General features: G+C 43.6%; 1 protein-coding gene across 1 annotated transcript; it reads left to right on the forward strand.

Moving 5' to 3' along the window:
- Nucleotides 1-3,840: 3,840 nt before the first annotated feature.
- Nucleotides 3,841-14,761, forward strand: LOC118779392 (dnaJ homolog subfamily C member 16-like). Its single transcript, XM_036531475.1, has 15 exons — nt 3,841-3,948; nt 4,441-4,638; nt 5,068-5,134; nt 5,559-5,880; nt 6,548-6,732; nt 7,443-7,547; nt 7,715-7,873; nt 8,739-8,869; nt 9,249-9,426; nt 10,162-10,344; nt 11,306-11,382; nt 12,706-12,786; nt 12,893-12,982; nt 13,576-13,746; nt 14,255-14,761. The coding sequence occupies exons 2-15, from the start codon at nt 4,460-4,462 to the stop codon at nt 14,691-14,693; spliced, it is 2,367 nt and encodes a 788-aa protein (XP_036387368.1). The 5' UTR covers nt 3,841-3,948; nt 4,441-4,459; the 3' UTR covers nt 14,694-14,761.
- The last annotated feature ends 1,233 nt before the right edge of the window (nt 14,762-15,994 follow it).

The raw sequence follows: 15,994 nt of genomic DNA on the forward strand, positions 1-15,994 counted from the left end.
CACTTTGCATTACATCATATTGCGTTAATTTAGCATTACGCTATTATCCAGAGTGACTTCCAGTACAATGTCCATTGTATGCATTCAGGTTGAATGAGCAACAGTGTTATACTAGGCTACCTAATTAGACAAAGGGAAGCCAAGTGTAGGCAGCAGTGTAGCATAGTGGTTAAGGAGTAGGACTTGTAACCGAAAGATTGCCAGTTCAATTCTCTGCTGGGGCACTGCTGCTATAGCCTTGGGCAAGGTATTTAACCCAGAGTTGCCTCAGTAAATATCCAGCTGTATAAATGGATAACAAAAAAACATAACTGATGTAAGTTACTCTGGATAAGAGCATCTGCTAAATGCCTAAATGTCTGTCTTGGAACTTCCAAAAATGCCTTCATGAAATACCACCCTCCAATTCTGAAATACAGGTCTATAAGTGTGCTGTGAGGATTCATGCACATAGACAATGACAGAGTTAAACTCCCTGAGACTTAACTACATACCCTCTGCCTTTTTGAAGGAGATTCAATGTGTTATGGACATAATACAGCAGAGGCAGGATTTTGCAGCTGTGCACAAGCACCTCTGACATTGAACGGGCATTCCACCAAGACACAGAGCCACTTCCGTTCTCCTGGACCTCGCTGTGAGGCAATATCTCCCCTGACATCCTCAGATTTGAAGTCCCCAAGTCGAGAACCCCGGGAACAGAGTCATAAAAGGCATGCGCCGCCCTGAGGGGGCGAAATATAACAGTGTATACAGTGTAAGAGTGACGGAAATGAGCTGGCAGGCTCAGGACGCTACTCTGAGTCACCTCCTTGCACATGCCAAATTACGGACCACCCTACATGATTTATTGGAGTAGATGTGAATGTCCTGAGATAGATCTTTTTCAGAGTCAAATTGCATGTTTTACATTAAGTGACAGCTCTATAAACTGTGCCACAATTTAAAAGTGTGTAAACATACTTGACATTTATGCAATTACTTTAAGACAATCTGTATAGTATTTATGATGAATTTGTCATCATACAGTATTTGGATACTGTTAGATATCTCAATTTATTTAAGGCATGTCAAACACATTAAACACACAGACTAAGCCCTAAATTTAATCTACCTGCAACGAGCTTTGTGTTAAACATTATGCGTTTATTATGTATTGCTTTTTATTTCTCAAACTATATTACGATATTAGAGGTTGCTGAAATTAGTCAAGACACAAAAACAACACTTGCTTACATCTACTGCTCAAAAATATATATTTTTTTCCCATTTCTAAATTACTGAAGACCTACAAGAATTACCTTCACGAAAAATATCCTGTGTACCATCGCTTAAATTCCATAGCTTAAACTTAAACTGATATCATTCTTCCAATGGATTTGTCATTATGGATCACAGTCTTCTGTTGAATGATTGTCACTGACAGCATTCCAAAGATACAATATGCTATTCACTGTTGTTTGTGGTATTCTTTTAAGAGATACCTCCTAATATCTCATTAAAACTGAGAATGTATTAACTGGATCCAAAATGTATTTTGATAACATTCCTTGTGTCAAAAGTGCAAAAAGTATTTTTGTTTACATAAAATATTCACAGCAGGTGATGAGATCTTTTTATAAACCAGCAAAGTAATTCATCATAGACCAATATGTTGATCAATGTTACATTCTAGGGCAATCATCTTGTACAAATTACAAACTACTTGCTTTTTCCAGATTAAATTTCACCAAGTTTAAATGGGAAGAAGATTAAGAAAATCAAAGCCATGGGATAGAGCCGGGATGCATTTCAGGATATGATCTGACATCACTCTTGATTTTGGCAAGAATGTGGAGCTTAGGGGTAGAAAGGGATGCATTGCACCTGAGAAAGGTTCCCCCAGCATGCTGTATGTTTTCAGAGGATGCCTGGCAGGAAATCTGGTTGGGCTTGTGCTTGACCTGTACATGAAATAAAGAAGGGTCAGGGCAAATGCCTTTTTGTTTCACAGATTCATAAATTGGAACTGGAAAAAAATGGCAGGCACAATGCCTTATACTTAACCGTCACTATAAAATTAAGGCTCATTGATTTCATTTTTTTCTGACAAACCTATTTATGCAGACATTAAAAAGTCCTCTTTGAGAGCAATGCAGCTAGAATAAACTAAAAAGACATTGTGCTATAGTTTCACCATGCGTTGCTGCTGTGGGATGAGCTGGGCTCTTGTTGTAGAATTGGGTTGTTCTTGGTGATAGCAGGGCTGGAGTTAATCATTGGATCACAGATGAAGGCCTCTGCCAGGAGAACAACTTTACGGCTTCAGCCTGGTGGTTAACGGCTAAAAGGATCACCGGAGATAGACTTGGGAGCTGCGGCCGGATGCTTGCAATCCCGACTGATTCAAAAGGGAAATTCCACCCTCAAATAAATCTTTGATTAGAACTTGCTTGTTGTTGCAAAGGCCTGCTGATTTGTTTTCCATAAACAGAATGAGGTGCAAATAATAGCCAGATGCCTTGTGGATTGCACAAATAATAATAAAAAAACAGCAGGGCTAAGCAATTAGGTGAACCTGACCACATTTCAAAATTATATGAACATTGTCATTACTGTAATATTACAGTCTCAATGTAGCTTCAATGCAAAGTAAAAGTAATACCTCTGAGTAACAATACATTTGAAGAGACTGGAAAGGTGATTTTGAAATATTACCTTTACTGTCAATTCTGACAATCCTGAAAAATATAATTTCATTGTTCTTTCTTTTAGTTTTCATGTTGATTAAAATCAGATGTGGTAAAATAAAAGAAAAACATATACTCACAAATTGAACAATATAGAACAAGAGAAGGGCCACAAGTCTGCCTGCGTGGTGCTCTCACAGAGAAATATTTTATCCCTGTCAAGACATCCTGGCCTTCTGATGACCTAGGTATCTTCTTTTCCACTTGTAACTGCACAAAGTTCCTTCTTGTTCTTGACATCTCTAATAAGACCCAGACAGCAGCCCTGTATGCTCGGTGTCTTCATCTCTTCTGTCTCTTGAAGTCATTTTTAATATGTAGAGCCCACACTCCAGCATCTCTGTCCACTTTTACCAACCATTTCCGGATCTGAAGCACAAACACTTCCTCATTGTACTCTGTAAAGGTTCTTGCAGTCTTTGGTTTCAGCTCCACAATGGAGCACAGCTATGATGAGCTTTTGCTTGTGTTTCCCGGTAGGCTATGTAGCTTTGCAGGTGTTAGCTTTTAATTTGGTTTACTCCAATTTTATTGACTGTTGCTGTACTGTCTTGAGGCGGTTGTGTTCGTACACTTTAGAGCTGTAAGTCTCAGCACCGGCTGACTGATTTGGCCTTAGCTCTTCACAATACAGGACTTTATTGTGATAACAATTGGGGTTGCTAGATTGCTAAGAATAATTGGTTGCTAGAACTGAATGCCTTTTTAAATTAATGTTACTAGAGGTATCGGCCTAATTCTGTTCAGCATCCTTCACACATGAAGGATTATTCTGCAGAACGCTGCTTAGCGACAGGGTTTCAAGGTACATCAATCTGGTATAGCTTCTTAACGCACACAATGCCATGCATGCTTTCTTTAAATCACCTTCTCTGTTCTCCCTGCCCAAGAAGAACGGTGGAACCGAATTCGGTCAACCCAAAATTCACCTCCGATCCGTCTCAATGTTTCGTAAATTATGATCAAGGACACGACTGGGATTACAATAGCTGGTCCTGAATCAGTCATTGAAGGAAAAGTGTGCAGACGTCACTGTTTACTTTTCGTTGCGTGGACACGCTTATGCATGGTATATGACATCATGACGCAGTGACCGGAAGTATGTAGACCAGAATTTGTCTGGTGTAAAATTGGGGGCGATGATGAAGATCAGGATTAATGTTATCCAAAAAAGAATAACTGAAAGGGGTTTAGAGTGAAGACATTGTACAGCGGCTTGGTGAGCTGGGAGACGTGATCCAACGATTTGTTTGAAGCGTTTTGAGCACCGTGCACAGCTACACACGTTCGGTCGCTAGTCTGCCTAGGTTTTGTGTCTTTTGGATAAATTAGCCAGATTGCTAGTTATCTCACTCTACTTAAAGTTTATTTTACTTAAAATTCATTTTCTGTCTATAGCTGTTTCGCTAGCCTCCTCAGCGCTTTGTTTTTTTGTTTCTTGCTGTCTAGCTAACTACCTTGCAGCTGGGAAGCAAGCTACTCCTAATTGATTTTGGTAGGTATGATTTTGTGACAGTTCTTGCATTTGTGTTTACCGACTAAGTTAAATACTGTTAAATGTTTTATGAGACGTCACCTTAGTAGCTTTTTATCCTGCAAGTGCGATTCTAGCTAGCTGCTTGATTTAATACTGTGACAAGGTGACGCGGAGTGTGAGGAGGATTTTACAAGATCCCCGTGTAACTTTTGGTTTCTTTTTAAATTTCTGTAGGCTTCACTGACAGTAAAAGATGGTACGATTATTAAGGGCAATTTTGACGTTGCCGGCTGCACTGGCACTCTTTCTGCTGCTGTTGGACTGTCTCGTGGAAACAGCCTCAGAATTCAACCCTTACGAAGTTCTCGGCGTCACCAAGAGCGCTAGTCACGCCGAAATCAAGAGGGCGTACAAGCAGCTAGCCAAACAATGGTGAGAATTGTCCCTAGTTACCTTTCTCCAAACCTTGATGCGGAAGTTTTCAAGGGATGTCTAGTTGGAAGCCGGCAAAAATATACATGTGAAATTGCTTTTATTTCATTGTTATGTTGATAATAAATATGCTTGTTGGTTGTTCTTGTACACCCATATTACAGCGGTGAACAGCAAAATAACTTCAGGATTATCGAAGACAGTTGCTCAAATGCCTTTTTTAAAGTTTAAAATTTTCTGTTTTGAAATTTTTGAAATATTAGGCCTTAGTCTGTTAATAAGAGTAATGCTCTTCTTTGTACGTCTGTTTAGTCTCAATATTGTTTATGTGCAACCTCTGTGTCCAAACTGCGTCAGGTGATGTGACACACATATGTGGTACTTGGACGTAATCTTCAGTAAATGACAGTAAATTCATTTCTTTTGAAGGCACCCAGACAAAAACAAAGATCCAGGGGCTGAGGATATGTTTATCAAAATTACAAAATCTTATCAGGTAATTATTTTCCAATATAAATGTAAACAGTTTAAAGAAAACATGCTTCATCTTGGTAGTTCAAGTGCATGCTTTCATATGAAAGCTGTATGTGTTGGTGTATTGACTATATCCACATGCCTTTTGACATATGCAATTTCTTATGTCTTAAACTTTGTTTCTCTTAAAAATTCAAATATATGGTTTCATGCACTTATATCTCTAGTAGCTATCTTGTACCCTTGTGTTCAACTATTGAAACTTGGTCATGCAGCGCTTCTAATATTGTTGACTCCTTATATGGCTTTTTGCTTGTGTTGTGGTCTGCCTTACTTTGGATAAAAGCGTCTGCCAAATGAGTAAATGTAAATAAATGTAAATGTAATACACTCCGCTGTGCATTTTCCTGTGCACCACCCACCACCTCATGCTCCGCCTCCCGCAGATCTTGTCCAATGAGGAAATGAGGATGAACTACGACCGGCACGGGTGGATGGACGAGGGCGCCGCCCGCGAGCAGCCGCAGCACGGCTTCCGCCACTTCCACGACAGCTTCTACTTCGACGAGAGCTTCTTCCACTTCCCGCGGGCGAGCCGCGACTTCGCCGACAGCAAGTACATGCTGCGCTACGCGGAGTACGTCAGAGACGTTGTCCCGGACAGCTTCAAGCGGCCGTACCTGATCAAGATCACGTCGGACTGGTGCTTCACATGCGTCCACATCGAGCCGGCCTGGAGGGAGGCGGTGCAGGAGCTGGAGGCCCTGGGTGAGAACGTTTACCTGTCCGGCAGAATGGCATACGCGGTCAGACAAAACCTCAGGGTAGCGCAAGGGAACAATGTTTTTGTGTTTTTCATTAGGCTGACCCTCGTCTGCTGGTGGCTGTTGACTGGGAAGTCAGTCATGGAAATGGCCTTTTAACTGCAGGTCACACCTGAGTTCAAGCCACTTACCCTGTTGTGAACTTTTCCAAACTGTGATCAGGAATCGAGTATATATGGTCAAGGACAGGACAGACGTTTTGTTTTGAAAAAAATTGCTTCAGCTCACTGATGTCGTGTCAAACCTTTGCTAAAGGAAGAATCCGTTATGCTGTTTGCTCTGGGAAGTTTGGACCTGATTAACATTTCAGCTGAGGCAAGGCCAGCCTTAGTTCCTGACTGTCAGAGTTCTGTAAGTCTCTTTAAACAGCATGCGCCCATGGTTAGCAGCTGATTCACGCTGGGAATGCAAGGCGATTTGACTTCCTGTCAAAATAGTAAACCCATTTATAACTAACTAGGTTATGAGCAGAATATGGCAGTCTCTTTTCCGACTCTGAGAGGTGGAAATAATTTTTTATCCATAGATGGTTCAGTAAGAGTATCCTCATTAATTTTCAAATGTGATTTTTATCATGACTAAGAGAGAGGGGGCGTTCTTCTGTGTCAAAGGTGTGGGGATTGGGGTGGTGGACGTCGGTGAGGAGCGACGTCTGGCCAACCAGCTCGGGGCGCACCGCACCCCCTCCATCCTGGGCCTGATCAATGGCAAGGTCACCTTCTTCCACTATGCCGTCGTCAAGGAGCACCTGCGACAGTTCGTGGAGGATCTACTCCCGCAGAGGCTGGTGGAGAAGGTACACACAACAGTCCCTGAATGGGGGTGTGTCACACTGTGGGTGTCAGTCTGTCACTGTAGCTCTCATTCACAGCGGTTTTGCATGCCCCAGAGTACACATTATTCGGACGAAACCCAATCGTCCACATCCTGGGGCTGGGAGTGAGAACAGTAATATACCGGTATCCTGGTATTAAGTTAAACTGTCAGACATGATGTCGAACACAGCCTCCAGTGTGGTGTGATCCTGTGTGTTCCTCACTGTTGCTTGAGATTTGAAGCAAATATTAAAACTTACAAAATTACAGTTACTTATTTTTTATTTCATCAGGTAAGGTGCCCTGCAAAACAGGATTTCATGAATGAAGGTGTAGATCTTGGCTGCAAGTTGGTATTGTGAATCACATATTGCAGTGGTTTGCATTATAACAGCCATTAGGCGCTGAGCAGAAACTTGAGGCTCTGGACCATGGTCCACTGCACCTTGGCTTGAATTTGATCAACATGATCTCAGTGTATTTCAGTCCTAACCTAATTCAGGCATTTTAAATAATATTAAGATTGTCAAGTCTCGCTTTCAGTACTGTGTTTGCAATGTAGTGAATGTTTGTATGCCTCAGGATGTAACTTGATTATGAAAATAATTAAATGATAGTGTTCCTTGGCAGAGGACCAATGCACCAACAAATCTCAGTTATCATTGTCATGATCTTTTTCTTTTGGTTTCAGGTCACCGATAGAAACTACCTGGATTTCTTAAACAGCTGGTATGAGGAGAACAAGCCACACGTGCTGCTCTTTGACCAAGTGCCTGCGGTCCCCCTTCTTTACAGGGTAATAATAATAATAATAATAATAATAATAATAATTGCCTTTATACAGTGCCAAGGTAGACCTAGGCGCAATGAAGCGAAATGCTAAGTGCTAGTCATTTAGCCTCAAACAAACTGTACAAATTGCCAGTTGTGCAAAACTGCTAATGTTTCATCACTGTGCTTCAGCTTGCCGCGTTCACGTACAAAGACTATGTGCGGTTCGGGTATGTGGACCAGGGGCTGACAGAGACAGCGGACCTCCAGCAGCGGCTCAACATCAACACCTACGCCCCGACCATGCTCCTCTTCAAGGAGAACACAGAGAAACCGGCTGACATCATACAGGTAGCTCTGCCCGCTGAAAGGGCGCTTCTTGGCACAAAGATCAGTAGTTTATTTAAATACAATGATCATTAGTGACATATATGAATGGATGAATGTATAGTACCAGTCAAAGGTTTGCAAACAACTGATTAAGATGGCAGGAACATGCATTCAAAGACATGATTGATTGATTTGATTGATCAAATTTGATCGTACTTATTCTTAAATGCTTGAAATGTGTTTCTTAGACATATAAATAGTGAAGTTGATGCCTATGTATGAATTTCTTTAAAAAAAAAAAATTAAAATATTTTTTGGCTATTTTGAAGAATCTAAAATACAAATTTGTTTAGCATTTATTCTTCACTGTATAATTCTGTTTGTGTTGTTTTGTAGTTTTGATGTCTACTTTACTACTTACTATTATTTACTTTAGTATTATTCTAAAATGTGAAAAATAGTAGAAATAAAGACAAATGTGTGTCCAAACTGTTGAGTGGTACTGTATATATGAATGGATATTTGATGGGAATTGAATGAAATTTGAAAATGGAATTTTTAATGTAAATTAGTAAATTACACCAGCTGAACTCCATTTAGAGTGTGGGTTGTCACACAGGAAGGTGATTAACGTCACATATCATGTGCTGTTGTCATTCATAGAAATATACAGTGTGTCAGCATACTGCATTGATTAGATTTTTGGATATTTGAATAATGGTTTGAGTCAGATGATGTTTATGCTTCTAGCAGACCTGCTAGATGCATGAGAAACAACTGAGAAACAACTTAGGGTTGATGGGTGCAATAGCAGTCCTCCACCTTGGATTGGAACCTCCTGGTTGTTTGGCCCTTCAGTTAACCTGAATGCTGCCTTCTCCCACAGGCGAAAGGGATGAAGAAACAGATTGTGGACGAATTCATCTCCGCCAACAGGTTCCTCCTGGTGCCCCGCCTGGTGAACCAGAAGCTCTTTGACGAGCTGTGTCCTGTGAAACAGTTCCACCGACGCAGGAAGTAAGGCCCTGCATTGCTTTAAATTGGATTTTTAGGGAGAGCTGGGCTTGCCTCCTTTTGTGCTGTTGGCAGCAGTGTAGCATAGTGGTTAAGGAAGAGGACTCGTAACTGAAAGGTTGCCGGTTTAATTCCTCACTGGAGCACTGCTGCTATACCCTTGGGCAAGGTACTTAACCCACAGTTACCTCAGTAAATATCCAGCTGTATAAACGGATAACATTGTAAAAAAACCCATAACCTATGTAAGTTGCTCTGGATAAGGGCGTCTGCTAAATTCCAATAATGTGATGTAATACTGTTTGTAACTGTGAGTTTCCACCGTGTTCCATTTTCGTTTGCCCATGTGACCGACCAATCTCACTTACGCTCTGACGTGCAGATACTGCGTCTTGTTGATCACGGGTGCGGGCGAGTCCTTCGCCCCCAGGAACGACGCCTTCCTGGCCTTCGCCTCTGCCAACACCAAGGAGGTCCTGAGGTTCGCCTACGTCTACAAGGAGAGCCAGCAACCCCTGTGTGACGCCCTGCTGAAGAACAAGGAGAGTGTGCCGCCCCAGGTCTGCCTGCCCGCTGCCCACAGACCAAGATAAACCGCTACACCCAAATGCTAACCAGCTGTCAGCTCATCACACAACTTCAGCTTATTAAATGGTGTAGACAGAGATAAGTTCAGCCTCTCATTGTCACAGAGAGAGGTGGACATTGGTAATGAACTGATGGGTCAGTCTCACTGCATAGGCTACTATAGTATAATACAGCCATGTGTTGCTTAACGTCCACGATACGTTCTGTGAAATAAGACGTTATGTGATTTGGACGTTGTGCAAACACCATACTATATACAGTATATGGTATACTATGTACTGTACCATTATATGCCTGGCAACGCAATTTATTTCCATGAGACATGAGGTACATGTGTTGCGTGCGGAAAGCGTTGCCTTCACTACGTCTGGTTACGTCCGCTACGTCCCATTCTGCGATTGGGATTTTTAAACTTTATCATAACCTTAACTTTATCGTAACCTTAACTACACATGTATATGTGAATGGACGTTGTCCAAATGGACGTTAAGTGGTGCATGACTGTAGTTGGGAATTCTTCTTGACGCGACCACTTGAAGGGCAGTCTCTGTGGACACATTTTTTCAGGGAATAACGTGTGTATATGTGTGCACACGTGTGTGTGTGTGTGTGTGTGGTGGTTGGCTTGTGCTCATATGCATGCTTGTGTATGTGTGTGCATGTGTGCATTTACGTATGTGTGCGTTTGTGTGCTGCATTTGTGGCAGGTGGTGATCCTGGAGAGGCGGAACGCGGCGGGGAAGGTGCTGTACAGGGCGGTGACGGGCGGCTGGAACGGCAGCGAGGAGGACAAGTACCGCCTCCAGGAGCAGCTGGACCTGCTGCAGAAGGACCCCTCCTTCCTCCATTACGACGCCACACTACCCGAGCTCAACAACGAGTTCGCCTCCGTGAGTCTTTATAGGGCATTCTCACACAACATATGAGCAGAGATTGGGGAACAACTTTCCAATTTAAGTGTTGGCATTGTGAATTTCCTGTGGTAAAACAATGGTGAATCACACATCACGCCTGTGGATAAATAAGCAATCGAAATAGAAAACTAACAGGTTTTCACAAATCCTTTATTTTCTCAGATCGTTTTGCTGTTTCATGAAACCCAATTTCACTTAGTTTACGTATCAGAGTTTAACTAATTGTACTCTGCCTCGCTTGTAAGTCCCTTTGGATAAAAGCGTCTACCAAATGAATAAATGTAAATGTAAATGCATATATTCATTAATTCTGAGCAGTGACCATTACTGGTATATTGCTTCAGCAAGAGTGCAGTCCCTTCCTCTCTCCTCTATGAAACATTATCGTTGGATGTCCAGCTCTGGGTTCATTGAGGACCATGCCCTGGATTAACTGTAATTGGATACAGCTGGCATTCTGTCCTCTCGAGCACAGAATGTGGAAGGAGTCTGGAGGACAGATTATTTAAAGCACAGGGCTTTTCTGTTCGGGAATGACAGCTTCCATTGATTCCTACAGGAAAGGTGTCGAAAATGTGAACAGTAAGTACTGATAAAAATAGCATCAGATGGAGTGGCTTATTGCTCTATAAATGTGTAATAAGTCAGCTGTGAACATAAAATATGTAAATTCAGGGTCAAACAGTAAGTAATCACGTCTCTGTGTGTGATGTGGGTGTTCCAAAGGCAAAAAGCTTCCATAATACACAAGTCAAAATGGTCAAAATGACTGAAGATGTTCGAGTTTGGATTTTAATTTTGTATAATCTTCGTTGTTTAGACATCGTCACCAGACAGAGAAGCCACGATCTATTTCATGATGGCAAAAATATCCATTGTTTCAGTATGTGTTGGAGACATTCATTCTCTCTTATTTCCATTTTCTTTTCAAACCTAGATGTTTCTCATTCAGTGGATGTATTCGGCTTATGACTACCTCTCTCAAATGGTGGAGGATCTTCTTCAACGCAACTGGTAGGTCTGTTGACTTGCCTTTCATTTAATAGCCTGCGGGCGGCAGTGTGGAGTTGTTGTAGGGATATGTGGAGGAGTTGTTGAGCAGATGTTGTGGGTGGGGGCTTTTCAGGACAATGTAGCGTTTTACCTGGGTCAGAAAATTGTGTTAGGTTATACACATTAAACGTAAACAGTTTATAATATAAGGATGTCATGCTGCTCTTGTGTTAAAGGGCAGCGTGCAGCTCTCCTGTGTGAAGAGGCTGACATCCTCTGGAACTGTCATGTTTCCTGAGTTGAAGAGGGCATTACACTGCAAAGTTCAGGCATGCAGCCAGCTGCTGTCACGCGGTCTCTGCCATATATCCTGTCTTCACTGTCGCACGGCTTCATTAAAACACCTAAAATGTTAATGTATCTCTGGAAATTGAAGCCCACGTGTTTGGCCTGCGTAATTATTTAGTAGCGCGTGTTTGAAATGTAAGTGCAGCTGTGGGCAGTACTGATGTAATGAAGGAGATTTGTGGTCATGGGGATTTGAATCCTAAATGGAACACTGCCGTCGCACTCTGGAGAAAATGACTCCACCTGGGCTATAATTAACATGCCATGGGAAACAGGATGAGGCTGATGTCATCCAATCAGGACCCGGAGAAATTCTCTCACACACACACACACGCACGCATGTGCACACACTCGCACACAGATAGACACACATGCACACACAAAGATACACACATGCACATACAGGCACATTCATTTGGACACACACAGATACTGTACGCATGCAAAAACGCACACTCACACAGATAAACACTCACAGGTGCACACTCACAATCATACACAGATATACACTCACGGGTACACACACACATTCACTTACTACAAAATGTTTACCTGATTCGCGTCAGTTCAGAATTGTCTGTAGTAACTGTGAGTAAAATGAAAGAAACCTTTGGCATCCAGCATTAAGCTTACAAAAGGATGTAATCTGAAATACCCACACTGCCAGCCAGATTTGCTCTGCTAGTGTGCATGTGAAGGCAGGCCTTCATTGGATTGTGGGATGGTTGGGGTGGCAGTGAATCATAGCTGAAAGGAGCAGGGCTCGTGGCTGCAAGTTGCTGGTTTGACTCCTCACTGGGGCACTGCCACTGTATAAATGGATAACATGTACAATATACCTATGTAAGTCGCTCTGGATAAGGACATCTGCTAAATGACAATGATGTAATGTAATGTCGAGTTGTCCATGCACGCTTAAGGGCTGTCTGCGGGTGTCGGCGTTTGTGTCGGCTTTTGAGTCCTTGAGAACGTACTTAGAGGAACTGTCGTCCGCAGGCGCGAAATGATGCCACTGCTGTCTTTGATCTTCTCCGCCCTCTTCATCCTGTTTGGCACAGTCATCATCCAAGCTTTCAGGTGAGACCCCAACCCCCCCCACCCCATCCTTTCCGCTTCGCTCTGTGGTCCGGTCTGCATCACAGTTTGGTGCTGATTTACCGTTCTGGTTCTCGTTCGGTTCCAGCGATCCCAGCGAAGAGAAACAGCCCAAGGCCAAGGGGAAGGAAGCCCCGAAGGCAGAGGAGCGGTCAGAAGGCAGCGCGGACCCATCAAGGCAAGGCGCGGCTTGGAGTGCATGGACTCTTAGGGGAATTATGGGTAGTTTGTTACTTGCTGTGTCTCATTTGGAGCCTAAAATTCAAAACATGTTGGAAAACCCGGTGCAGGGATTTTTTCGGTTTTTCACCACACCATAAGTAAATGACTCATTCAAGGCAGGTTTGTAAATGTATGGTACGTGTGACCAACCGCTTTCCCTTGTTTTTTTTCCTATTAATGATAGCTGCCTTTAAATATTACTTGTAATCATTTAGGGTTTCTAATAGCTCATCTGTCTTATAGTACAAGTGCTAGTAGTGGATGATTTGGAGACTCTGGCCATGCTACTAGTCTAAAAGGTATAAACTCACAACAGGGAAAGGTTTGTGGTCGTGGCACTGCTGAGACATATTGTTGTGTATGTGGGAATAACTGAGTTTAATGTGCAAGTTGCTGTTTATCTATAGTGAACAAATGCTGTTTGTTTTTTCCATGATTTGTTTTGCTCGGCTGCTTATGAAGAATGTGACGGGCCAATGAAAAGGCGCTGTAACATGAAACTCTTCATTGCTTAAACCCCTTTGTCGCCATCTTTGTCCCCCTCTGCAGTCGTCCACCGAAGAAGGACTTTGTGGAGGTGACTGAGCTGACGGACATCACGTACACCAGCAACCTGGTGAAGCTGCGACCGGGGCACATAAACGTGGTGGTGGTTCTCACCGACGCCTCCAAGAATGTGCTGCTCAGCAAGTTTGCCAAAGAGGTGTACTCCTTCACCAGGTGAGTGTGTGCTACACGTCCCTGGGGCAGAGCAGAGCACACCTGGGGTATCCCTGAAGCTAAACTAAACCACGCTATGACCTATAAAGGGCACCAGTGGCCATTTTACTTTAAGAGCTGCCTGTAGTTTACTTTCCAGTTATCATTTAACATAACGTCTATCTTATTGAAGCTCTTAATTTTAGGCTTGCTGAAAAATTTCAGCAAATGTTTGCTAAGTGAGCCCCAGGGAAAGCAGACAGGTGGATATACCAAGCACACATAGCTCATGGCACGGATAAATGATTGGTATGTCCAGCTGTCTGCTTTTCCTCTTTTTAATTTCCTCAGAACAAGAATAAGAACCTTTGAAACATATATCTTCCTGGTGTTGGAAGGTAATTATCGTGAATAGAATCGCTGTGCTGATGGTGGATGTGTGTAGTGTGTATAAGGCAGCCCTGGAGTCGGTCTGCATGGGGCGGTCAGTGAAAAGCCCTCTCTGTGTGGGTGTGTCTGTCTTTCCCAGGAGCTCCACGCTGCACTACTCCTTCCTGAACGTGGACAAACACCGGGAGTGGATGGACGCGCTGATGGAGTTGGCGCCGGATGCCATGCGGGCCGACGGCGAGGAGGACGACGCCCCCCACGGGGCCGACTACACGGGCTACGTGCTGGCCCTCAACGGCCACAAGAGGTACTTCTGCCTCTTCAAGCCCGTCTACACCGGCGATGACCTGGACGGGAGGCCCCCCGGCGAGGGCGGGGCCGCCGGCGGCAGGCCCAGGTCGGGCTGGAGGGAGGAGCAGCCGCGCAAGCCGCACCCCCGCCCCGCCTCCTCCACCCTCCAGATCCATCATAAACTGGACCGGCTGGGCCTCTGGATGGAGCACCTCATGGAGGGGACCCTGCCCAGGCATTACATCCCCGCCTGGCCCAGCCCGGACAAGATCACGGCCCGCAAGTAGGTCTCCACCAAGGGGCCCCCCCGAACGCGCCCCGGGAATCTGGTGTTCCTCAAATAAAGCCCCTCATCGTGAAAGCAGGGCACCCTCAGAGAGCTGGGAAGGTCCTGGGATGGCGAGGCCCGCCGTAGCGGGTGGGGTCTGCTGGAATGCACTGCTTCAGGTGGGTCATGTGCAAGAGGTTTTCGATGGTCATCCGATCCAACCCTCCCGCTGCACTGTCGACCACCGGCCATCATGCTGTTACTGAGATTTTAAGATATTTTTACTTTGAATTTTGCCCTATTTTTGCACCGGATGTGTTGTGCTGCTTTGGAAGAGTCACTGTTCATTTCTTACTCCTTTCCTATTCCCTTTATAACTACTGCTGCTACATTTACACCCTAGAGTATCAAATTTTATTCAGGGGAGCGGGTGAGGAATTCTGTCTTCATATCAGTCTGTCTTCATGGGACTGCGACTGACCTCCTTACAATCGACATAACATCCCAAGTAAGCATTGCTTAAGCCATAAGCCACATTTCTGAACTTTTTTTTTTACTGGTACGCTTGTACGAGTTGTCTTGTCCTGTCTTCAGAGTTAATTGGTACCCTGTGTTGCGTATGCCTGTGTTGATGAGGTACGCAGTCCTGAATGTGAAGTTCCTGTTCTGGTGCGTTTGTTTTTGCGTGAGGAAAGAGGTTTTTGCGTAACACCTGCAGCTCAGTTTGCCGTCTCCGCAGCAGCAATGACACGCTGCCCTGGAATGCAGCTGACCCCATGTCGCATTTTTTTAAACAACCATTGTACAGTTTTAACAACACCTACTCCCCCCAGTGGCTCAATGTAGCTGTGGTACCCTCATAATGCAGACAATGCAAAGGCTGTATTATTTAAGGATACCGGTTTTTAGTGTAAATATGAAAGAAGGAAGTCCAACTTGAAGACCACTGTTGGTACTGGTGTGAGAAAGGATCACAAAAATGCTTGCACTGGATTTGGTTATAATTTAATTATATATAGACATATAGTATATATAATAGTGAGGGGAAAGTTAAAGACAGTCAGGTACCTCTGAAAGTACAGAGCTTTGAGCTGTACGCCATCAGTTTAAGAAAGCAAATGTTAATGTACCCTAATGGAAGCAAGTATGCACTCAGTCAAACTCCTGTTTCTTCTCTCATTTTCCCACAATGCATTTGAAACTGAAATATCAGTACTGGCAGGCTTGGTGCCACTTTTCCAGACCACGTGGTGACACTGCTGAAGGCCTCTGCTCATGAACACATTTTTTTCTGACTGAATTGAGTTATTGTGGGAGTGG

The sequence above is a fragment of the Megalops cyprinoides genome, chromosome 6 (genome assembly GCF_013368585.1).
Source record: "Megalops cyprinoides isolate fMegCyp1 chromosome 6, fMegCyp1.pri, whole genome shotgun sequence".
NCBI lineage: Eukaryota > Metazoa > Chordata > Actinopteri > Elopiformes > Megalopidae > Megalops > Megalops cyprinoides.